The sequence below is a fragment of the Schistocerca piceifrons genome, chromosome 6, assembly GCF_021461385.2.
Source record: "Schistocerca piceifrons isolate TAMUIC-IGC-003096 chromosome 6, iqSchPice1.1, whole genome shotgun sequence".
Classification (NCBI taxonomy): domain Eukaryota; kingdom Metazoa; phylum Arthropoda; class Insecta; order Orthoptera; family Acrididae; genus Schistocerca; species Schistocerca piceifrons.
Window position 1 is genome coordinate 135,717,454 of NC_060143.1, and position 26,242 is coordinate 135,743,695.

General features: G+C 43.4%; 1 protein-coding gene across 1 annotated transcript in view; it reads right to left on the reverse strand.

Annotated features, from left to right (window-relative positions):
* LOC124803193 (protein CBFA2T1-like) overlaps positions 1-25,595 on the reverse strand; it is a 146,223-nt gene extending 120,628 nt beyond the window's left edge. The window contains exons 1-3 of the mRNA XM_047264375.1: positions 25,562-25,595; positions 20,564-20,691; positions 13,297-13,443 (exon numbers count right to left, since the gene is read on the reverse strand). Coding sequence (XP_047120331.1) covers positions 13,297-13,443; positions 20,564-20,691; positions 25,562-25,595 — 309 coding nt within the window. The remainder of the gene's footprint in view (positions 1-13,296; positions 13,444-20,563; positions 20,692-25,561) is intronic.
* Positions 25,596-26,242: the final 647 nt, after the last annotated feature.

Consider the following 26,242-nt stretch of genomic DNA (forward strand, 5'->3'; position numbering starts at 1 on the left):
AGTTGTCAATATTTATTTGTGCAGTCACTACCGGTCGTGACTGAACAAATGAATCTTTTACAAATGAAGAATTTTATTTGGTTGAGCCAAGTTTTATATTTTACTAATATTTCACAAGCACGACCTCACCTCCAGCTAAAATGAAAAATTTAATATGACAAGTCGTGTTCGTAAATTTTATTTTACCCCAAAAAAAGGTTAACATTCGCAAAGTTTTTGTGTTCCGTGTATTTTGACACGTGTTTCGACTCATAAATACCAGCGGCCTGCGGTGGTACGCAGTGCGGCGCTGCTTCGCGGTTCTTTTTTTCAAAAATTTTTTTAATCGCCCCGAGAAAGCGGCAGAGTGCTGGGAGCGGCATGTCGGCGTGGCGTGTCGATTCCCACGCCGGGATCCCTCGTTAGCGCCGCTGCCAGCCACGCCCTGATCTGCATTCTGCGCCAGGCGCTTCCCCCTCCCTCCGCCGTGCAGAAGTTACGGCCCACCCTATCTCTCTCCCACCCCACCGCACCGTACCCCTTGCCGATCCCACCCCTCCGCCACCTCGCGTGCCCGGCGATAATTTTTATCGTCAGCTGCCCGCTACCCAACTCCCTCTACCCCGCCCACCCGCCTTCGCCAAACAAGGTGGCGCCGAGTTCCGCTCGCACCGTACCGTTCCCTGTCACGTACTCTTTTTACTCCCTTCGCAGCCGGGGCCCGGCGAAGAAATGAAAATTATGACGACGTCGAGCGGAGACTTATCACGGATATTGGCCAAGTTCCTCTCTCTCCGTCTCTCTCTCTCTTTCTGTCTTTTCCGTCGCGCCCTCCCGCTCTCGCTGCACCGGCCGCTACCGTGGTGCGCCTACGTAGTGCAGTCATTGACCGTTAGATGGAGGGCGAGTTCCGTTTCGGAGACGCGCGCCGCGCAGCGGTGGGAACTAGAACCAAATGGTCACAGCCGGCACTTCTTCCGACGTACCCCAGATACAATCTCGGCGTCGAAAGTAACGGAAATATATTACACATTCGTGATGGTAAAGAGCGCTCAAATACCGGTGTTGTCAACTATTGAAATATTTTTCTTCTACTTTCGTTTTCATTCATAGGAACTAATACGAAGAGGAACCTACAAATATCCATCTTTTGATTTGCAGCTCCTTGTATTGGCCGTGTTTGCAGTTAAAATTATTGGGATTTGAGGTCCGCCCAGTTACGCAAAACACCGTTTTTCTCAGTACCCAAACATGTTTCGGTACCACTGTGCCATCATCAGTGGGTTTTCGTTTTTATTTATACTGCAATGTGAACATTTTTGTTACATGATTATAAAATAATGTGCATTTTTAGTTCAAACAACAGATCGTTTCTTTTTGTAAATCCCTTTACATTTGGTGAGCATTTTCTGGACCACTTTTGCGTTAATTATTACAGGTAGCTTGTCATTTGCAACCAAACGATGTTGATGAGAAAGGCTTTTTTTTTTTTTTTTTTTTTTTTTTTTTTTTACTGAGGGTATAATTTAGTTTTTCGCGTGTTCATTTGTTCACCAGAGAGTTCGGCGCCAAGTTTCAATTTTATTTGCATTCTATGTTTGTGAGTGTGTGTGTGTGTGTGTGTGTGTGTGTGTGTGTGTGTGTATGTTTTCTGTGTGTTTCTTAGCTGTGTGTGTTGTCTTTTATATGGTATTCCTATTTGTGTGCAAATTGTGCGTCTTTGCAGATTTTAGTGTATTTATTTTTCGTGTGTGTGTGTGTGTGTGTGTGTGTGTGTGTGTGTGTACATGCGTGCGTGCGTGTGCTTGTGAGTAGACTTAATCTGTTTGTGCTGTTTTTATTTGTAAAGTTCCTTTAATGTGTTAAACAGTGTGCCCTTGCAGAGTGTAGAGTGCAAATATCAAGTGAAAGAAGTTTAGAGCTTGGTCGATTGTACTTAGCGACAGCCAGCGTAAACTCATTTAAAGTGCTGCAGCAATTGTGAAATGTCTACTAGATCTTTTGTTTTCAACATGACTGTGTGAACTTCTACGTTTGTACTCATGCTAGCGAATTTATTTACATTTCCTTCATCAACCGTGGTTGCGTGATTCAGAATTTCGCTTTCGGTTTCCTTTTTAGAAATTATGCCGAATACTGCGAACATTTTTTGTAAATCAGTACCACCTGTTGTTCACAGTGACATGCTATGTTTTGTGGGGATATCTTCTATGAATTAGCCTCACCAAGATGCTAATCTTAATTTTGACACCCTTGTAGGAAAGTCTGTTGACGCACGTATTTCAGTGGAAACATGAGGTCAAAATTCATTTCTGATCACTAGTTTTGTTTTAGTTACTGTCAGTTGCTTAAAACATCGATACCTGTCGTAATATATTGCATAGACAAAATCCAATATGAATTTCGCAGTGCTACGATCAACCGGAATAGTTTCATATACATAACAATATAATTCTGTTTGATTCTGATTTTGTAATTTTTCTAGTAATTTTTTGTACGTTTTTAGCCGTTCCACGCCTTTTCAACTCGGTTAAATCAATAAATTATAACACACGATTTGCTTGCTAACATACTCGGCAATATGTGAGGAATTCCTAATAGGAGTTGGCCATAAACGTAACTTAAAATTATATGAAGCTTAACTTGAACCAAAAGACACACCGTAATTTGGATGTATAACTTACTTGACGCCATAATATTGACGTCACAAGTCACCATGTTAAAAGCAGATCCCTGAGCTGGGGGTGACAGTCTTGGCACAATTTGCATGAGTGCAGAATGCAGACGCTATGACGGCTGTCGATGTACGTATTCTCAAGATGGCGCTGTATTATGTTTGTATAGCGTACAGATGAGAAAACTAATGCAGCGAAATGTTTCACTGCATAGCACTTGTTGTTTATGCACTAAATAAAAAGAACTAAACATTAAACGAAACCGTGGAGCTGCTATCATGGAGGAAACTGCAACCACCCAACATACATTTATCCGCTGTAGTTGTGGATTTGGGTTTTTGCATTATTACTGCGGCTCGTATTAATGCTTTTTGAAATAAACATGGTAGATTTCACCCTGTGTAGCATTCCAGTGTTAAGAATGCAGCACCATTTTGTTTATAAATGGGCGCACTGTGGTATACGTGCACATAACCACTACGTAGCTATGGGCAGTTTACATAACTGGGGTAGTTACCCGTCACGCAGCAGTGAGGCGATTACTGTTATCGAAACGGTCGATACCTCACTTTAAAAGTAATTGGTATAGCGTAAAGTGCCAGCAGCAGACAGCTTGTCTGCCTCTTTCTGTGACACAAACAATCGTCTTGCGTTCAGGACGGTACAAGAATTCATCTCATCACTATGGCATCTATATTTCCCGTATCATGGTACTCGATACCTAACTGGTTCAGACATTTCTGTGCACTAGTATCTATAATGACTGATCAGTCATGTTGGAACAACATGTTGCTTATTCGGTGAAGTATAAAACATAAACCACGTCTTATTTTGGTCTAAAAGTTTATGAATGCGACAATTAAAAACGCACGTGAACTACACTTGCCTAAAGTCGCTGTTAATTTCCTGAAAGGTAAAAGTTTGAGGAAAAATACCGGGTGTCTCAAACCTGAAACGTCAAATTTATGGGATGTTAGGTGATAAAAAGCAGAATATTTCGAGATGAGGAATCAATGGTCGCAAATGAATATTTTCATCTGTCACGTTCAACGATTCTCTTCAATCGTCATTGGTCCCGCTCTTGCAGGATCTTTTTCCGGCCACAGCGATGCGGAGATTTGATATTTTACCGGATTCCTGATATTCACTGTACACTTGTCAAATGGTGGAACGGGAAAATCCCCACTTTATCGCTACCTCGGAGATGCTGTGTCTTGTCGCTCGTGGGCCGACTATAACACCACGTTGAAATTCACTTATATCTTGCTAGCCTGCCATTGCAGCAGCAGCATCCAATCTAACAACTGCGCCATACACTTTTTGTGCCGGCCGATATGGCCGAGCGGTTCTGGGCGCTTCTGTCTGGTCGCAGGTTCGAATCCTGCCTCGGGCATGGATGTGTGTGATGTCCTTACGTTAGTTAGGTTTTAGTAGTTCTAAGTTCTAGGGGACCGATGACCTCAGAAGTTAAGTCCCATAGTGCTCAGAGCCATTTTTGAACACTTTTTGTCTTATATGGGCGCCTGTTTACATATCTCTGTATTTGAGTACGCATGCCCATACCTGTTTCTTTGGCGCTTCAGTGTGTACATTAAAGTCTCTGGACGTCCTAGCGATTTCCGTCTGTATGTTTGGCCTAATCTCACAAATAGGACCTACCTTACTCATTTTTATACGGTTTTCACTAATAGAGTGATTCAGGAGGAAGGTTTGTGTTCTTCACCTGTAGCAAAGTTTCATAACATGCATAATCTTGATTGTAGGAAATTTTTTCACTGTGGATAGAAATGCACAACGGTCAGGATCAATGAAATCACTTCAGTGCAAGAATATTTATCAGTAGGCATTACTGTCTGAACCTACAATGAAATACATTGGCATATAATCTATAATACAATTGAGTCTCAGAAAGTCCATGTATGAAGCCTTTGCTGTCATAATCGTTATTGATGCAACTGCTATTTTTATTTTTGACACAATTATGTTCTTTTGTTTCTGTTTTATAATATAATTATTATTACTATCACTATTACAATCAATGAATGCTCCTTGTTGCTGGTTTAAGAACTGAGCCATGCAAGAGCCTTCAGCGATAACTGTGCTTCTGCTGTAGCCTGATAACTGTGATTCGTGGTCCTGTTAGGAGCAGGCACATACGAAGAGACTATATACTCGTAAATAAATAAATAAGCTGGAACTTTTTCTAAAAGCTATATATTTTCAAATTGTTTACAAAAGAACCTTGTTCCCTTCAAAATACTCTCCATGACAACTAATGCATTTGTCCCATCGGTGCTTCCATTGTTCGAAAAATTTTTTCAGTCATTTTTGGAAACGGCTGACAGCTCCTCCCTCATTTTTTTCTTGACTTCTTCAGTGTTGTGAAATCTGTGTCCTTTCATGCCCCTTTTCATGCGTGGAAATAAGAAAAAGTCGCACGGAGCCAGATCAGGCGAATAAGGTGCATCGGGCAACGGAAGCATGTCATTTTTTAGCCAAAAGCTGTCTAACAGAGATGACCGTGTGTGTAGGTGCATTGTCATGGTGGAAGAACCTGTCTCCTGTCTGCCACAAATCGGGTCTTTTTTGACAAACACTGTTGAGCAATTTTCTTAAAACCTCCAAATAAAAAGGTTGATGGACAGAGTGTCATGGGGGAACAAAGTCTGAATGAACTACGCCATTGGCATCAAAAATGTAAATTAGCATTGTTTTCTTGGAGGTGGTGATGATGACGTCTTCAATTGGCGTGACTGTTGCGTTGTTTCTGGGTTGTAACTATAGCAACTTTGACAGAAAATCTGGATGTTTGAAGCTGTTGTTCCAAAGCAAGACATGTTTCAACTCCACATTCCTTTTGTCACTCAGAACCCGAGGAACAAACTTGGCACCTATCCTTTTCATTCACAAATCTGCTGTTAAAATTCGCAGAACCGAGCTCCAAGGTAACTCACTAATCTCTGACAATTGATAAATTGTCCATCGACGGTCTGTGAGCACAAGCACTCGAATTTTTTCATTATTTTCGTCAATTCGAGCAATTGGTGGACGTCCAGGTCGAGGTTTGTCATCAATCGACATGTCGCCATTTTTAAAACGAGCAAACCACTCGTACACTTGAGATTTTCCCATAGTGCCAACTTGGTAAGCTGTTTTCGTCATTAAAACAGTTTCAGCGGCATTTTTTACCGAATAGAACACAAATTTCACAGCTCAACGTTGTTCACTTAAACTTTCCATCACAAAAACGAAACAAGAACAAAACAGCGCTGGCAAAAACAATCACTGGCAGGTCGACAACACAAGCGGCACTGAACTGGCAATGTGTTCATCTATACACGCCTAGCGGCAGAAATGCGTACTACACAAGCTCCGCCCACTGCAATGTTATTCTGGTGTTTTTTGTGTACCCCCTTGTAGTCCTTCGGGACGATAAAGGTTCGCCCATGAGCTACAAGAGAGGGAGGGGAAGGTCGTATGGGACCAAACTGCTGAAGTCATCGGTCCCTAGGCTTACAGGACAACACACACACCCATGCCCGAGGGTGGACTCGAAGCTCCGACGGCGGGAGCTGCGTGAACCGGGGCAAGCCGCCCTAGACCGTACGGCTACGACAAGAGATGTGGCTGAGCGTCCACTGCAATACTGCGATTTGCAGGCGACATTTTGCTGTCGCCTGGCTTCGGCGTGCGAGTATCGAAGCGGACGTGTTGACCGTTAACGGGGCGGTCACGAGGTTTTAGGTAGCTGTTTGCTTCCTGATTGAGCAGCGGCGAATCGCGGATGGAGTCCGAGTTCCTGAATTCGTTGTCTTGCCTGATGGACAGGGGACTTGTGGAGGTTTTAATTTTATCCAGGAACAGCGTGGGATCTACGGTGAGCATCTGCTTTACAGCCATTATGTGACGGGGAGCAGAATTTTGGAAAGTCACAGTGTTCTGCTCGAAAACTCCCGCCTTCCCGGTTATCGACACATACTGCGCTGTAATACTGTGCGATCCCGACCTCTGTGGCACTGGTTATGCTATGTTCTTTTAAGAAGCAAATGTGTTACTTCTTACTAAATTTTTATAAAATTCTGCCTCGCAGTTGGCAGAGAATTGCCTTGTTAGTATACATGCAATAGGCTGGTGTGCCGACAATGTCCTTATGTAATCTATTTTATTTGTGTTTGCATCGTGTATAAAACTGCTGAAGCCGGTGGCATTGACAGAGGTACTGATCATGTTAGCCGGCTGGAGTGGCTGAGCGGTTCTAGGCGCTACAGTCTGGAACCGCGCGACCGCTATGGTTGAAGGTTCGAATCCTGCCTCGGGCATGGATGTGTGTGATGTCCTTAGGTTAGTTAGGTTTAAGTAGTTCTAAGTTCTAGGGGACTGATGACCCTTAGCAGTTAAGTCCCATAGTGCTCAGAGCCATTTGAACCATTTTTTGATCATGTTATCACGTTTGTTATTATTATTTGGCTTTTCAAACAGTTCAAATGGTTCTGAGCACTATGGGACTTAACTTCTGAGGTCATCAGTCCCCTAGAACTCAGAACTACTTAAACCTAACTAACCTAAGGACATCACACACATCCATGCCCGAAGCAGGATTCGAACATACGACCGTAGCGGTCGCACGGTTCCAGACTGTAGAGCCTAGAACCGCTCGGTCGCACCGGCCGGCATTTGGCTTTTGATTTGTTCTGTGCCACTTCGGCGTCAACTAGTATTTAAACGAGGGGTGTTTAATAATTAATGCAAAAATTTTTTCCGAAACCATGTTGGTTTTATTCAGTACTCCAACACACCATATTTTGGCTTCAAAATCCTATTTTTGAACATAATTTCTGTTTAGTGCGAGGGCCTTGCGCTACCTTACTTAGAGGGCCTGTGTGCTCGCATGGTACCACTCTACTGGTCGGCGTCAAATCCAACGTCTTGCTGCATCAATAACCTCCCCATCCTTCTCATAGTGCTTCCCGTATAGTGCATCTTTCATTGGGCCAAACAGATGGAGGTGGGGAGGGGTGAGATGGAGGCTGTGTGGTGGATGAGGAAGAACAGTCTAATGAAGTTTTTTGAGCTCTTCTCGGGTGCGCAGACTTGTGTGAAGCAGAAGTTAGTTTGCATTTTTATGACGACGAGCACGCGGAAGTCGTTTCTTCAGTTCCCTAAGGTTAGTATAATATACTTCAATGCTCCGTGATGGGTGACGGATGACTCGCCCAACGACTCACCGTGGTTTTGTTCGCTGCCAAGCCTCTATCGTCATTCTGTAAGCGCCTATGAATATCAGCGATGCTCATGTTTCCTCCGAAAGAATCTCAATGACAGCTCTCTGCTTGCAACGCATCTCCGTTTCAGATGTCATTTTAAAGACTACGTATAGCTCTGCCACCTATCGGAACTACACTAAACTATAGGGGCTGAAGCGGGATATACCACGGTGTCCCAAACAAATTCCGCAATTTTTCAACAGAAATTGGCAGAGAAAAAAATGTGTTGCATTATTATTGAACGCACCTTGCATACTGTTTCCTGTGGCCGCTCACGCTGATGGCCGTTTGGTGATTGCTTTTGGTGTAACTTCTATTTTTTTTACTGTCTCAAGATTAAATATTTGATCTGCTTTCTGTATCCTAACTTCAGGTTTCATTCTGTGTGCTTATCGGAGTAGTATTTAAAAGATCAAAGATTTTTGAAGTGTTTCAGGCAGCCGCTGACATTATGTTGTTGTTGTGGTCTTCAGTCCTGGGACTGGTTTGATGCAGCTCTCCATGCTACTCTATCCTGTGCAAGCTTCTTCATCTCCCAGTACTTACTGCAACCTACATCCTTCTGAATCTTCTTAGTGTATTCATCTCTTGGTCTCCCTCTACGATTTTTACCCTCCACGCTGCCCACCAATGCTAAATTTGTGATCCCTTGATTCCTCAGAACATGTCCTACCAACCGGTCCCTTCTTATTGTCAAGTTGTGCCACAAACTCCTCTTCTCCCCAATTCTATTCAATACCTCCTCATTGGCTCTGTGATCTACCCCTCTAATCTTCAGCACTCTTCTGTAGCACCACATTTCGAAAGCTTATATTCTCTTCTTGTCCAAACTATTTATCGCCCATGTTTCAATTCCATACATGGCTACACTCCATACAAATACTTTCAGAAATGACTTCCTGACATATAAATCTATACTCGATGTTAACAAATTTTTCTTCTTCAGAAACGCTTTCCTTGCCATTGCCAGTCTACATTTTATATCCTCTCTACTTCGACCATCATCAGTTATTTTGCTCCCCAAATAGCAAAACTCCTTTACTACTTTAAGCCTCTCATTTCCTAATCTAATTCCCTCAGCATCATCCGACTTAATTCGACTGCATTCCATTATCCTCGTTTTGCTTTTGTTGATGTTCATCTTATATCCTCCTTTCAAGACACTGCCCATCCCGTTCAACTGCTCTTCCAGGTCCTTTGCTGTCTCTGATAGAATTACAATGTCATCGGCGAACCTCAAAGTTTTTATTTCTTCTCCATGGATTTTAATACCTGCTCCGAATTTTACTTTTGTTTCCTTTACAGCTTGCTCAATATACAGATTGAATAACATCGGGGAGAGGCTACAACCCTGTCTCACTCCCTTCCCAACCACTGCTTCCCCTTAATGCCCCTCGACTCTTATAACTGCCATCGGGTTTCTGTATGGATTGTAAATAGTCTTTCGCTCCCTGTATTTTACCCCTGCCACCTTCAGAATTTGAAAGAGAGTATTCCAGTCAACATTGTCAAAAGCTTTCTCTAAGTCTACAAATGCTAGAAACGTAGGTTTGCCTTTCCTTAATCTTTCTTCTAAGGTAAGTCGTAAGGTCGGAATTGCCTCACGTGTTCCAACATTTCTACGGAATCCAAACTGATCTTCCCCGAGGTCGGGTTCTACCAGTTTTTCCATTCGTCTGTAAAGAATTCGCGTCAGTATTTTGCAGGTATGACTTATTAAACTGATATTTCGGTAATTTCCACATCTGTCAACACCTGCTTTCTTTGTGATTTGAATTATTATATTATTCTTGAAGCCTGAGGGTATTTCACCTATCTCATACATCTTGCTCACCAGATGGTAGAGTTTTGTCAGGACTGGCTCTCCCAAGGCCGTCAGTAGTTCTAATGGAATGTTGTCTACTCCCGGGGCCTTGTTTCGCCTCAGGCCTTTCAGTGATCTATCAAACTCTTCACGCAGTATCGTATCTCCCATTTCATCTTCATCTACTTCCTCTTCCATTTCCATAATATTGTCCTCAAGTACATCCCCCTTGTATAGACCCTCTATATACTCCTTCCACCTTTCTGCTTTCCCTTCTTTGTTTAGAACTGGGTTTCCATCTGAGCTCTTGATATTCATACAAGTGGCTCTCTTTTCTCCAAAGGTCTCTTTAATTTTCCTGTAGGCAGTATCTATCTTACCGCTAGTGAGATAAGCCTCTACATCCTTACATTTGTCCTCTAGCCATCCCTGCTCAGCCATTTTGCACTTGCTGTCGATAAGGAAATTAAAATCTTAAAAGACAGCCCAGTGGAGGGGTTTGTTTCCTAAAGGATTTTGTTCAAGTTTTACTTTCTACGTTTTAACTCACACATGTTGTTGGGGTGATCTCTGTTTAGATATATTTTTTGCGAAAGTCAAGATCGGTTCATTGTAAGAACCTTATTCCAATAACTAGTTTTGACAGAATCGTGCTGTTATCTCCAGATTGGTATTAAACGGTGTGAAAAGAAAATAGGTAATCGGTAATCTACGCAAGATACAACCATTTTTTGGGATGACCCAATTTTCTTACAAATACTTTTACATACCTTTGCGTATATGTTCACATACATGTGTCGTCGACGTTTTGAGAACAAATTGTAAGTACACTGAAAAACTCCACATGGCTTGTCATTTATAAAACTGAACGCTCCCAGATTGGTTGGTAGATGAATTAAAGGTAAAAGTGCAACATATGTAGCACCAGTAAATTTAAAACTAGACATCAGGTTGACGACCTCACGTGGACTAAACGGAGGCGCCGCAAAGTCCTTGTGACCTGCCGTGTAAAGATTTACCTTTGTGATTCCTATAGTATATGCTATGCTTTTTAAACTGGTAAAAAATTTTCATGAGACTAATTTCAAAATACACTCCTGGAAATTGAAATAAGAACACCGTGAATTCATTGTCCCAGGAAGGGGAAACTTTATTGGCACATTCCTGGGGTCAGATACATCACATGATCACACTGACAGAACCACAGGCACATAGACACAGGCAACAGAGCATGCACAATGTCGGCACTAGTACAGTGTATATCCACCTTTCGCAGCAATGCAGGCTGCTATTCTGCCATGGAGACGATCGTAGAGATGCTGGATGTAGTCCTGTGGAACGGCTTGCCATGCCATTTCCACCTGGCGCCTCAGTTGGACCAGCGTTCGTGCTGGACGTGCAGACCGCGTGAGACGACGCTTCATCCAGTCCCAAACATGCTCAATGGGGGACAGATCCGGAGATCTTGCTGGCCAGGGTAGTTGACTTACACCTTCTAGAGCACGTTGGGTGGCACGGGATACATGCGGACGTGCATTGTCCTGTTGGAACAGCAAGTTCCCTTGCCGGTCTAGGAATGGTAGAACGATGGGTTCGATGACGGTTTGGATGTACCGTGCACTATTCAGTGTCCCCTCGACGATCACCAGTGGTGTACGGCCAGTGTAGGAGATCGCTCCCCACACCATGATGCCGGGTGTTGGCCCTGTGTGCCTCGGTCGTATGCAGTCCTGATTGTGGCGCTCACCTGCACGGCGCCAAACACGCATACGACCATCATTGGCACCAAGGCAGAAGCGACTCTCATCGCTGAAGACGACACGTCTCCATTCGTCCGTCCATTCACGCCTGTCGCGACACCACTGGAGGCGGGCTGCACGATGTTGGGGCGTGAGCGGAAGACGGCCTAACGGTGTGCGGGACCGTAGCCCAGCTTCATGGAGGCGGCTGCGAATGGTCCTCGCCGATACCCCAGGAGCAACAGTGTCCCTAATTTGCTGGGAAGTGGTGGTGCGGTCCCCTACGGCACTGCGTAGGATCCTGCGGTCTTGGCGTGCATCCGTGCGTCGCTGCGGTCCGGTCCCAGGTCGACGGGCACGTGCACCTTCCGCCGACCACTGGCGACAACATCGATGTACTGTGGAGACCTCACGCCCCACGTGTTGAGCAATTCGGCGGTACGTCCACCCGGCCTCCCGCATGCCCACTATACGCCCTCGCTCAAAGTCCGTCAACTGCACATACGGTTCACGTCCACGCTGTCGCGGCATGCTACCAGTGTTAAAGACTGCGATGGAGCTCCGTATGCCACGGCAAACTGGCTGACACTGACGGCGGCGGTGCACAAATGCTGCGCAGCTAGCGCCATTCGACGGCCAACACCGCGGTTCCTGGTGTGTCCGCTGTGCCGTGCGTGTGATCATTGCTTGTACAGCCCTCTCGCAGTGTCCGGAGCAAGTATGGTGGGTCTGACACACCAGTGTCAATGTGTTCTTTTTTCCATTTCCAGGAGTGTATATCAATATACCGCCGATTGATACGTTTTGGTAACTCTTTTAAAACGTAGTTGGCCACCTGAGGCAGATTGTTAAATTCTGGTGTTCTTCGTTGTGGTAATTTAATCTGAACTTTGTCAGTGCTAGTTAACAAATGCAATTTTTTGTTAAAATTAAGCTCATCTTGGTTGCGGAATAAGGAGAACTACTGACCGGAGCTGTTTAAAAATTGTATTTAAACACACTGATTACCTTGAAAGGGCTTAGTTAATTACTCTATTTCCTATTCTATGGTCTTCAAAGAAGGCTAATAGTTGCAGTTGTTCTTCATATTTTATTGCGTACTCACATTATTCTGAGTGTTCACCAGAGCAGAAAAGTTAATATGGTGTATACTGTTTTTCTAAAGTGACCGCCTGGAACATTAAGAGAGCTAGTACTTCTTGTTGTTTTTGATGCTTTAATTTATTGTCAAATAAACTAATTGAAATTGTATCAATTTATTTGAGCCAGCAACCATACCACTCACCAATCTAGCCCTACCGTATCAAAAACATTTGCCAAACTTTTCGTTTTTGCATTATACTATGCAACAATGATTTTTAAAAATCTAGAAGTCTCAATAATAGCTGCAAAGTGGTCGTATATACCTTGTTGCAAGAACCTAGCTTCACATTACAGAGCTCAAAATACCGTCGTAAATGCCTTTCAATTACGATTTTTTTGGAGGCGGCATTTTATACATATATTAATTTCTTCCTTTCTTTTCCCTTAATCGGTGAAAAAAATTACGATGTCACTGTTGAAGCCGAATAAAGAAACACGTCTTCTTTAAATGCCCAACTACGAGTGTTACCGGGATATATTATTATCATGTCCGCCGAGTTGTAAAATTAAGCTTTAATTTGAGAGAACATGGGTTCTGTCTGCTACATAGCACCTATACAACAGTATTTTCATGATCCACTGTACAGTTTGTGTGGAACTGCTTTTAAATTGTGGTAAAAAAACGAATCCACTGGCTGGACCCGGTCTAACGCCGCAGAATCGTCCTAGGAACGCTGTAAGCGGTTTCTCACCTGTTTAGCGGTCCTGGCCAGTGCTGCCAACTGCGCCTGCAGCAGCGGAAGGTGCGCCCTCAGGAAGGGCACCACGAAGGGCCGCAGCGGGAAGTTGGTAGCCTCCTGTAGGGACGAGTGGAACTCCTCCACGGTGAGAGCGCCGGTCTGCAAATAAGAAAGCAGCTCAGCTTACTTGTGACGCCACAATACGGTGGTCAGGGCCCAGTGACTACAACAGCAGCAATCATTTACAGGTGCGTCTGTACGTATGTGTCTGGTCTGTATTATCTGTCTGATTTTGGGACGGAGAAATTACAGTAGCTTTCCACAGGACTCAACTGCGGACCAACTGCTGCTCTTGCTATGTATTCTTAACGTCTTTTTGCAGATGCAATACATATTATTGTCAAGTAATGTCCATTCATAAAACAAAAACATGCGAAAACTCCTCTGACTTTTGTGGCTGTCTGCCTCTGGAACAAACTGCCGTGCACTCCGCACAGCCGGCCGCGGTGGCCGTGCGGTTCTAGGCGCTTCAGTCCGGAACCGCGGGACTGCTACGGTCGCAGGTTCGAATCCTGCCTCGGACATGAATGTGTATGATGTCCTTAGGTTAGTTAGGTTTAAGTAGTTCTAAGTCTAGGGGACTGATGACCTCAGATGTTAAGTCCCATAGTGTTCAGAGCCATTAGATCCATTTTGAACTCTGCACACAATTCAATGATCTGTTGCGGTTAAGAAGCTGAAGCGCTTTCTTCTGTCACGCTCATTATGTTTCCCCAAAAATAAAACATATATGACCAAGTTTCCCTCACACAGTAAAGACGATGCTCTTATCTTCTCCCAGTTATGCTTCTTTCACTATTCCTTTCTCTCTGAGTCACGCCAAAAGTTTTTGCGTGATCTTCATTGTGGGTTATCACATTCCTCCTTTTCTCCCTCTTTTACCCATCTCTCTCATTACACAATGCTGCTAAAGTTCATTATTCAAACCAACCTTCCCGTAGTCCTTATTTATTCTTGGACACATCTTGAAAGCATGTAAAAAAAATGGCTCTGAGCACTATGGCACTTAATTTCTTTGGTCATCAGTCCCCTAGAACTTAGAACTGCATAAACCTAACTAAGCTAAGGACAACACACACACCCATGCCCGAGGCAGGATTCGAACATGCGACTGTAGCGGTCGCGCGGTTCCAGACTGTAGCGCCTAGAACCGCTCGTCCACTCCGGCCGGCGAAAGCCTGTAATGTACGTTTTTATCTGCCCTATTGTAATTTCTAAATGTTGTATTTTGTACTACACAGAGCTTACAACATACCCCAGAAGCGCTAGAGGTGTTGCATACCCTATCCTGTTCCATCCTACTATTTTCTAACCTACCCACACCACCATCCCCAGCGATACAGGAGCTATCGTCTATCCTAATCGGCTGAATCCTGTAGTTCCTTACCCTAGCTCCAAAACTATCCCTTGGAGCGCTTGAGATGTTAGATACCATACTCCGCTTCATCATACTGTATACTACTCTATCCCCACCAACGTCCCTCAGAATGCTACAGGTGTCACAACCCTACCCCGCTGCCTGCTACTGTTTCCTCTGCTAACCCCACCTCCATTCCTAGGAGCGCTAGAGGTGTTGAGTACCCTACTCTGCTCCGTCTTACTGTTTCCTACCCTACCCTCACGACCGTCCTTAGCAGTGCTAAAGCTGTCGCGCACCTTACCCTGTTCTGTGCTACTGTTTCCTCTCCTTTCCCCACCATCATTCCTAGGGAAAAAAATGGCGCTGAGCACTATGGGACTTAACTTCTGAGGTCATCAGTCCCTTAGAACTCAGAACTGCTTAAACCTAACTATCCTAAGGACATCACACACATCCATGCCCGAGGCAGGATTCGAACCTGGGACCGTAGCGGTAGCGCGGTTCCAGACTGTAGCGCCTAGAACCGCTCGGCTACCCTGGCCGGCCTTTCCTAGGATAACTAGAGATGTCACGTACCCTACCCGGTTTTATCCCACTGTTTACTACCCTACCTCTGCCACCGTCTCTAGGAGTTCTGGAGGTGTCGTACACGCTACCCAGCTCTGTGCTACTGTTTCCCCTCCTTTCCCCACCATTGTCCCTATAGGTGTCATGTGCCCTCTCCTGTCTGTGCTACTATCTCCTGATCCCACCAGTATCCCTAGGAGCACTACAGGTGTCGTGTCGCCAATCCTGCTCCGTCCTGCTGTTTCCTATTCTACCCACACTGCGATACCTAGGAGTGCTTCATGTTATTTTTATTTCCAGACGGCTCCAAGTGTTCCGGAGTAATCCGTTTCCTAACCCCACAGCGGCCCTAGAATGTCACTAGAACTGTCACTAATTAATCTAGGGCCTTCGAAAATTGAGAATTTGGTATTAATATCGCTATTTTTTCATCGGTATTTTTAACATGTCACCCTGTCCACACTGTAAGCGTATTGTCATGTCGCTGGCTTGGTTGCGGAGTATTTTACGAGCGGCTGCATTGCGGAGTCGAGCACGGGACATGGAGCTGCTATGTTGCGTTGTGGGTAGCTCTGCACGAAAAAGACATTATTATGAAGTTCAAGTGTGGCTGCAAGTACTATTATTGTGAAATAATGAGATGTGGAAGTGGATTTAGTGAAAATTGCGTAAAGAAGTAATTAAGTATGAGCAGTGCCACCGATAAAGTATTTGAGTATCCGCCCGTTTGCGTGTCGTACCGTACAATATCAAGCATCCGCGTCGCGTTCGGCCTCCCAGAATGAAACTAATGTGAATTAGTAAAATAGTTTACCACAAAGGAAAGCAATCAAGTGCCAGTGTCTTGTAGCGAGCGTGAGAATGTGCGTTCTGTCATCGCGGTTCTGCCTCATCAACAATCAGCCGCGTTGCGCCGGTTACGCGCACGCTCGTACAAGTGAGAAGTGTAAACTGTAAGTTAACTTTCATAAACAGTTATATTATTACAAGTGTCCAGAAGGGCCGGCACCAGATGTCTGTGTGTAAGTGACGAGCGTAAGAGTTTTCGTTCGACCATTCGGCTTCCGCATCATCAACGATCACCAGCGTCGTGTCGGTTACGCGTACGCTCGTCCAAGTGATAATTGTGGACAGATAATCATCATCATTGTCTGTGTATCTGTCACCGAAGGTCCGGCCACAGTAAGACGGTGAAATACATTTGACAGCGTGAAGTACAATAGTGACAGACACTAACATCGTCAAGAGTACGGTACAATGATAAGGGAATGATAATTATGACCTCACATCGAATTAGCAAGAACGTTAACTGGCATCAAGACTTACGACTTAATGTGTAAACAGTGCAACCTGCGATTTTCTTATCGTCTCAGAATATAATTGTTCATACCAGATGTAGGACAATGTTGTGTTTGAGTGGTTCCCCTAAACCCGCTTGCATATCTATATACATAACTTCAGGCAAGCCAGCAGCAGTGTGGAGTAGAAATAATACGACCGCCACGGGAGTACCAGGTACGTGGCATGGACACGACGCACGGTCAAAGAAAAAATGTAATGTCGTGTGACTAGGGCCTCCCATCGGGTAGACCGTTCCCCTGGTGCAAGTCTTTCGATTTGACGCCACTTCGGCGACTTGTGCGTCGATGGTGATGAAATGATAGTGATTAGGACAACACAACACCCAGTCCCTCCTGAGCGGAGAAAAATCTCCGACCCAGCCGGGAATCGAACCCGGGTCCTTAGGATTGACATTCTGTCGCGCTGACCACTCAGCTACCGGTGGCGGACACGGTCAAAGTGAGAACAGTTTAAGAATCCCCCACCACTTGTAGCCCCCTGCGTGTTGCAACACCCTACCCCTAAGGGTGTCTTACCGGAGAAGTAGATATATTTCCCAGATAGTTACAAAAGTAGCAAGCATAATTGAACTTGCTACAGTGGGAACCAAAATTCGCGTATTCGGACAACACTACATGATTGTTGCTAATATGGACCAATGAAAAAAAAAAAAAAACAAGCTGGAGGCTGTAAAACGGAATTTGCTGAGGGGATAATGATGCCATTGCCTGCAGGTGAAGATGTGGTCTCCCTAAGAGCGCCGAGGCACCAAACTTGCCTCTAGACAGACATGGGCACTAACCCTCGAGATGACAGAGCAAGCCTGTGCATGCGTCGACCGACCACTGCACTCAGCAGTGTCGCATATCCTACCCTGCTCCGCCCTACTGTCTCCCACTCTACCCACACCGCCATCCCCAGGTGGGTTACATGTGCCCTAGACTGTTTCCAGAGAGACCCAGGGTTCCAGAGTTATCTCTTTCCTACCACCATATCCACCCCTAGACGTTGACAGGGCAATGGAAGCTTCACAAAAAGAGCTGAGCGCTGTAGTGCACACGTAGTCACGTTCATCCCTTTCTTCCTCTTTCACCCCTTTCTCACAAGTACATTGCTGCCAGTGCTCATTGTTGAAACCAACCTTCCCGTAATTTGTACTTATTGTTGTACACATCTTGAAAGAATGTACACTGTATGTTTTATCTGCCCTATTGTAATTTCTAAATGTTGTATTTTATACTACATAAAAATTAAAGACAAAATGTGCCCTACCCTGCCCCATCCTACTTTTTCCTACCCTACTAACTTCATTATCTCTAGCAGCACTGGAGAAATCACGTACCCTTCCAAGCTCCATCTTATTGTTCCCTACCACAGCCCCAAATCAATCTCTTGGAGCATAAAGCGGTTGTATACGATACTCCACTCCATCCTATTATTTTCTACGATTCCCCAAAACAATTCCCAAGAGTGCTTGTGCTAGTCTACTTTTTCCTCTCTCACACACCACCATCCCTAGTGATAAGGTGTCCCTGCTCCATCCTACTGTTTCCTATCCTACCCCTGCCACCATCCCTGCGAAAGCTATCGCCCTAGGAGTGCTAGAGGCATGACGCACCCTACACCACTCTGTGATGCTGTTTCCTCTCCTAGCCCCAACATGTCCCTAGGAGCACTATCGGTGCTACTGTTTCCTATTCTACTCACACTGCTACCCCTAGGAGTGCTACATGTGTCCTAGACACACAGTATTTTTATTTCCAGACAGCTCCAAGTGTCCCAGAGTTATCTTTCCACACCCACCCCTAGTGATTGAATGTCTCTGAAATCGTAACTAATTTTTCTAGGGTCCTCGAAATTACGGATTTGGTACCAATATCGGTGGTTTTCGGTCACTTTAACGTGTCAACCCTTCCCATAATTGTGTCTTGCCTGAGAAGTGGGTATATTTTGCAGATAGTAAGTCACATAAGAAGCAAGCTTAACTGAAATTGCTACAGTGTGAACCAAAATTCGTGTACTCAGACGCCAGACGCAATTCTTTGCTTGCAGGGGGGAGGTAATGTAACGAACCTGAGGCTGTGAAGTGGAAACTGCCGAGGGGTCGTGAGAAGAGAATGTGTGCTCCCTATAAGACGTGTCGTACATGTCAGTATAGTGCTGCCAAACTGCATTTCTTTGGTGTCAGTTTTCTGACAAAAACATGCAAGCGACAAAATTTTGCAACAGACATTTTTGACTGTTAGTATTCAAGCAATCACAAGAGCGCCAGAATTTTTCTTATATATTCAGGGTGAGTCAGGAGGAAAAGTACACGCTTTGAGGGTGATAGTATTAATGATACTGAAAAAAAAACTTCATATGGACTTAGGCCCTATTTCGAATGATTTCCGAGACAGAACAAATTTAGTATCACTTTTGTACATTTTTCTTCAATAACTCGAAACGGCACCCTCCATAGAAAACATGTCAAAGTACAAAATAAAAATACATTAAGGTCCTAGACACTATTCTCTCTAGGGCCTGTAGTTTTCGAGAAGAGAGCATAAGAATACTGAAAATATCGCGCGACGCGCATGCGCTTTATCTCAGGTAGTGTTTGAAGGGCAGTTTGAGGTAGTTTCCCGACTTGATAGACCATAAGTGTCCTATATCAAACCATTCGTCTCAACTCCCTCTACTCTACTGTAGTACGTTGTAAACAATGATAATGTTTGAGTAATGTTGTTGTTGTGGTGGTAAGTAGGCTGTTTAGGTTTTTATGTTGGTGACGCCACGGAGCGCTCTGTATGAAAATCACTGACTGTGCTGTGTGAAATCTGTGGTTGGTTTGCATTGTTGGAATATTCGCTATTGTAATGTTGGGCAGTTAAATGTGAACAGCGCGTAGCGTTGCGCAGTTGGAGGTGAGCCGCCAGCAGTGGTGGATGTGGGGAGAGAGTTGGCAGAATTTTGAGAGCGGACGATCTGGACGTGTGTCCATCAGACACAGTAAATTTGTAATACTGGATATCATGAACTGATGTATATATGATGGCTTTTGAAGATTATTGAGGTAAATAACTTGTTTGTTCTCTATCAAAATCTTTCATTTGCTAACTATGCCTATTAGTATTTAGTGCCTTCAGTAGTTAGAATCTTTTATTTAGCTGGCAGTATTGGCGCTCGCTGTATTGCAGTAGTTCGAGTAACGAAGATTTTTGTGACGTAAGTGATTCATGAAAGGTGTAGGTTATTGTTAGTCAGGGCCATTCTTCTGTAGGGATTATTGAAAGTCAGATTGCGTTGCGCTAAAATATTGTGTGTCAGTTTAGTGATGATCAGAATAAGTAAAGAGAGAAATCTCTGAGTACGTCCAGTTTTGCTCAGCTGTTTGAAAATCAAATAACGTAAGAGGTTTATCAGCACAGTAATTCATTAACTTTTCAAAGGGGCATTTCATGATTTTCAGTCCGGAGACTGGTCTGATGCAGCTCTCCATGCTACTCTATCCTGTGCAAGCTTCTTCATCTCCCAGTACCTTCTGCAACCTACATCCTTCTTTGTCTGTTCAGTGTATTCATCTGTTGGTCTCCCTCCACGCTGCCCTCCAATACTAAATTAGTGATCCCTTGCTGCCTCAGAACATGTCCTACCAACAGATCCCTTCTTCTAGTCAAGGTGTGTCACAAATTTCTCTTCTCCCCAATTCTATTCAGTACCTCCTTATTAGTTATGTGATCTGCCCATCTAATCTTCAGCATTCTTCTGTAGCACAGAGTAATACAGACAATAAATAACAATGTACATTCCATGTGTTCTGTCTCGGAGACCATTCGGGCATATGCCCTCTGACGTCTTTCGTTCAGACTCGCTAATACTATCACCGATGAAAGCATGTACCTTTCCTCCTGACTCACCCTGTATAAGGCAAATACACCTGTGAGACGTAAACGTGCGCTGAGTACTGACCACCAGGGAGAGGACGAGCGCTCGCACGCGGTCCCCCGTGTCTGGTCCGATGTCGGAGCCGAACTGCACCAGCGTGCTGAGGAAGCGCTTCAGCTTGCCCAGCAGCAGCGGGCTGCGGCCCTCGCAGCCTGCAACACACCACACCGGTCTTGTCTCGCTGAAACAGAACTTGCATCAGTCTCATTCAAACCAAAATGAACCCAACGAAATTATTCTAGGTTGAAGACTGCGTCGCGTTGTAAGATGTAGCAAAGTTTAGGCCACTTCTGCAAGTGGCCTACATCAGGGTGTGTAATACTGTTGTGACAAAACAACTTTGAATTCTTACACACTGTTACTTAACACTTCTTTCAAGTATATGTAGGGGCAACAGTGAAGTTTCATCACCGTAGTTGAATTACACTACTGGCCATTAAAATTGCTACACCAAAAAGAAATGCAGATGATAAACGGGTATTCGTTGGACAGATATATTATACTAGAACTGACATGTGATTATATTTTCACTCAATTTTGGTGCATAGATCCTGAGAAATCAGTACCCAGAACAACCACCTCTGGCCGTAATAACGGCCTTGATACGCCTGGGCATTGCGTCAAACAGAGCTTAGATGGCGTGTACAGGTACAACTGCCCATGCAGCTTCAACACGATACCACAGTTCATCAAGAATAGTGACTGGCGTATTGTGACGAGCCAGTTTGTAACCTCCCCCTCACTTATAGACCTTAATGACAGTGAAAAATTAAACCGCGTGTACCTAATGGAAAATTGTGAAAAGCAGTCGTCACCGAAGTTAATCTGACGGTAAAGAGGGAGGAAAGGGTTATATCTAAATGAAAGGAAAAATGAAAATGAAATTGGTGAAAATTAATTTTGAGAACAGGGTAAAATTAATAAAGAAAGTAAATGTGCAGTCGTTACCTTAACAATTAATTGGTGTTAATTAGATATCTGAGATTTGGGGAAAATTACGGTCGCCAGTCCTATGGACAACTACTATAATAACTGAAAATGAAAGATTAATGCACATATAATTAGCACTAAAAGCGTGGCAACTGAATGTTGACATGTGCTGTGTGAAAACTGAATGTTTGTCAGAAATAATAAATTTCGCTACATTCTGACTTAATTTAGCAAAAGAATGAATAAAACCGGAAAATTGAAAGTTAATTTAGTGACTGAAATTAATAATGAACTTTGTGTCTGGAGCAGTACAAAATTCAGTAAAATAAAGTTAGTCTTGGGCTACCTCAACAATCATTTCAAAAGCTACTTGAATCTACGCAATTTAGAAATAAGAGATTTAACTTTGAACTTGAATTAAATGATTCTGAACAGTTAACAATAGTAAAATTTAGTACGTACCAAGCTGAGCTGCAGTCACAGGTAAGCTAAAATATGGTAACAAAACTCGCACTCTTAATTTGTGCTTGCGTAATCTAAATATTGTAGGCAGCTATGAATACTTTAACTGAACTTTTAAATTAAAGCAGTGAAATGGAATGATATTACTTTAATGCTGGCGTTTGAATTTCAATGACACTCGGGTTCATTCCGGAAAAGGAAGGGTAATGCAATTGGGACAATGAACAACAAAGGTTCATGCTAAGTGGCTGTAATTTAAAGAGGCAAATGGAACAATTTTAAAAGCTGAGGTCTGCCATACAGTGCTTCCAGTCTTCCTTGCTGGCTGGTTGAAGGTTTGAAGTCGTCGATCGAGGAGGTGGCGACAGTCACTCATTGTCGGCCGTCACTGTTGCAGAAGCTGGATGATGGCGCGCCTTCTTCTCAACACGGTCACCAGGCGAAACGGGCTCTTGATGTGCGCCAGCTAATGCTTCCCATCCGCGACACCGTGTCAGAAACTATCATAGCAAGTCGAGCGCAATTACATGCTGCCAAACCCGGAAAGCGCGGCATCTCGCGGGAGCGTCACACAACACGTCTGCTCCACCACCCTACTCCAGCCAGACCCTCTGTGCCCGCGCTCCATGCGGCAGAGTTCACACCACCAAAGATCGTAAACGCTTTGGTTCTCGACTCGACCTATCGATGTAATCGTTCGATAGCATAGTTTTCCCTAGGCATGACCCAGCGTAAAAATAGAAATAGTATTTACAAAACAAACCAATTATACGTCGACATAAATGCATATATATATATATATATATATATATATATATATATATATATATATATATATATACAAATAGTAAACAATTACAATGCATAAAGACACAGAAATGTCATATCTTCAGGTAACAAAATAAGGAAAAAAATTTATAGTACAATAGATGGAAATAGGAGGATATGCATTTCCAGCGTTACAAGTTGCTCGGCCACCATTGACCAGGCGTTTTCATTTGGTGAGAAATCTGGAGAATTTGCTGGCCTGGGCAGCAGTCGAACATTTTCTGTATCCACAAAGGCCCGTATAGGACCTGCAATATGCGGTCGTGCATTATCCCGCTGAAATGTAGGGTTTCGCCGGGATCGAATGAAGGGTAGAGCCACGGGTCGTAATACATATGATATGTAACGTCCACTGTTCAAAGTGCCATCAATGCGAACAAGAGATGACCGAGACGTATACCATCACGCCAGGTGATATGCCAGTATGGCGACGACGAATACACGCTTCCAATGTGCGTTCACCGCGATGTCGCCAAACACGGATGCAATCATCATGGTGCTGTAAACGGAGACTGGATTCATCCGAAAAAATGACGTTTTGCCATTCGTGCACCCAGGTTCTTCGATGAGTACACCATCGCAGGCGCTCCTGTCTGTGATGCAGCGTCAAGGGTAACCGCAGTCATGGTCTCCGAGTTGATAGTAAAGGCTGGTGCAAACGTCGTCGAACTGCTCGTGCAGATGGTTGTTGTCTTGCAAACGTCCCACCTGTTGACTCAGGGATCGAGACGTGGCTGCACGATCCGTTACAGCCATGCGGATAAGATGCCTGTCATCTCGACTGCTAGTGATACGAGGCCGTTGAGATCCAGCACGGCGTTCCATATTCTGGTAACAGTCATTGGATCTCGACCAACGCGAGCAGCAATGTCGCGATACGATAAACCGCAATCCATAGGCTACAATCCGACCTTTATCAAAGTCGGAAACGTGATGGTACGCATTTCTCCTCCTTAGAGGAGGCATCACAACAACGTTTCAGACTGTAATATGAACTATCTACATTTTCACGTAAGTTCTTTGGTGGGAAATTATGATAAGTTGTTGTCTAAGTTCGACTTCGTATCGATTGGATGTGTTTTAAGGAGAAATGTATTCAAAATGTTGATTAAACTGTACAAGACAGAAAGCAAGGGACTGTGATAGTTCATCAAAATGTCGACTAGAAAAACAAAGAGACCGAGTATGTAATATCCACGAGATAAATTTTAGTTACAGTGCGACGAGAGGAAATTATGCCTCTAACAGTTATAAACATTATCTCTCCGACATACAGAGAAACATTGAAATAAAACAAAACGATGAATTATTTATATAATATTTTACGATGTAATTGGATGTATCGACGTATATCATACAAAGACAATGATAATTGTAAATTCCTTTTATGATCTGCGTTTGTCGTCTTTTGTTTTTACCTTTTTTTGGTTGGCTTTTGTAGGTTGCGGACGCAAGACGCATATCAAACTGAGGTCTGTTAAGAAATTGTAATATTTGTTAATTATTACTTGAGAATAGTGTTCATTATTATTATAAATATGAGTGAATAATTATTTGTAACTTTAATTCCTCTCTCAATAAGCATTATCTGTTTTAATTATTTTTTTCCGCTGCAAGGAGCGCAGCCATTGATGATAGCGACTTGTATCGAATTTTTATCTGTGTTTCTTACGAAAGTATCAAATGTTGGCTTGATGAAAATTAGTCTAAATAGTGCACAATATAAGAGTAAAGTTTGATCGGCATTAGTTCAGATACTTATCCTGTTGAAAGGAAATTTGATCTAACAATAGAAAGTCTCTGTCAATTGCCTGCCGCCATCTTAACAATTATCTCAGCGGCAAATTCAAATTACGCAACTCTGCAGACATAAATGCCGAAGGTAATAAAAATGTGTAAAAATAAATGTGCACCGGTGGTCGCAAACTCATTTTAATGAAAATAATTCGAATCAGATTGGTTCTTTAAAAACAGTACTCATAGCACGACCCACATAAGAAACTTTTTCTTGCTGATGTATGGAGCCGAAATTAATTACGCACGAGTTGCGAAGAATATTGTTTCAGGTAACATACTTCAGTGTTGTGCGCGGTTGATATTCGGTGGTTTTAATGATCATTTTGCTGAAGATAACTGTTTCCATCATAATCAATAGTTGTATATTATCTGTTGTATGAACTGTGATTTAGTGACACTTACGCAACTTACAGACAACACTTTAACACAACGTTAACTTGGACTTCTTTAGCAATTGACCAAATCTTTAGCCGGGAGAAAAAATTATTTTGTAATCACTCACTGTAATGAAATAACATTATCATTTTCATTTACAAATTAGTTAAATACCAAAACACTGAATAACACAGCGAACGCCACAAGTACTAATGGACATCAAGAAAATATAACTGGAAGCTCGTTTTTAATGACTTCAGTTGAAATTCATGGGCAGTCTAATCTTTTCCTTTCATTTATTCTTAAGGTACTGAGGAAATATGATGCAAAAAATTTCACAGAATATGCTTGTGAGGTTTCGTAGCCAGAAATAAAGTTTTTAAATTGGAATTTTCGAAATAGTAAAATAAGAGGCGAAGTACAACCTCCAGCCAGGTTCCACAGAAGTATCAGAACTTCATAAAACTGCTTTGGTAATTACATTCTTCTCCTAACTCGAGCAGGTAGGCAGGTAACGGCATTAGTATTGATTTAATGATTCAAATATCTGAACAAAATAACCTCTAACTTTATTTTATGAAGTCAACAGCCTATTGACTGGTTCAATAGTGGCCTCCATCTTCTGCTAACCTCTTAATTTATATGTAACTTCTGCATCCAACATCCTCTTTGCCTTTGTCTGTTAAAATGGATTTATGATAAAATCCGTTATTTCAGGTCTGGTCGTTTAACTATTTTCAGGTAAAGAATTAGGATAATAGTCTGCTTCGGCACATGTGAGAAAAGTAATAAATGAAGTCTCTATAGTCTGCTTTACATATACGAGTCTCTGACTGTATCTATTATCGTCCCCCGCCTCCTCCCCCACCCCCTTCTTCTACGTCTCATTCCAGCATCAGATTACCTCTTCATTGATGCTGTAGCAGATCTTGCAGTGATATGTCCTTCCTTCCCGTAAGAGTCTACCCAGAACTTTTGCTTCACAAATCAGTACGTATCCGTTTCATACTTGGTCTGTCCGCTTAATTTTTAACATTCTGCGTTATCGCCATATTTTAACTGATTCCAGTTTCTCCTTTTCCATATTTCTGGCGCTCAATTTCTACGTCTCACTGCAATAAAACGATATTCTCCAGATGTACACATTCGGGAACTCTTTCCTCATTTTCATATTAACATCTGATACTGTGGCGTAGCATAATGCCTCAGAAGTTAGGAAGCTGTGAGATGCTTCTTGCTGCTGTTCAGTGGCCTCTTGGTGTACTGTACACGCCCCCACTCTGGCAAGTTTGCCACCTCTCGTCTCTGAGC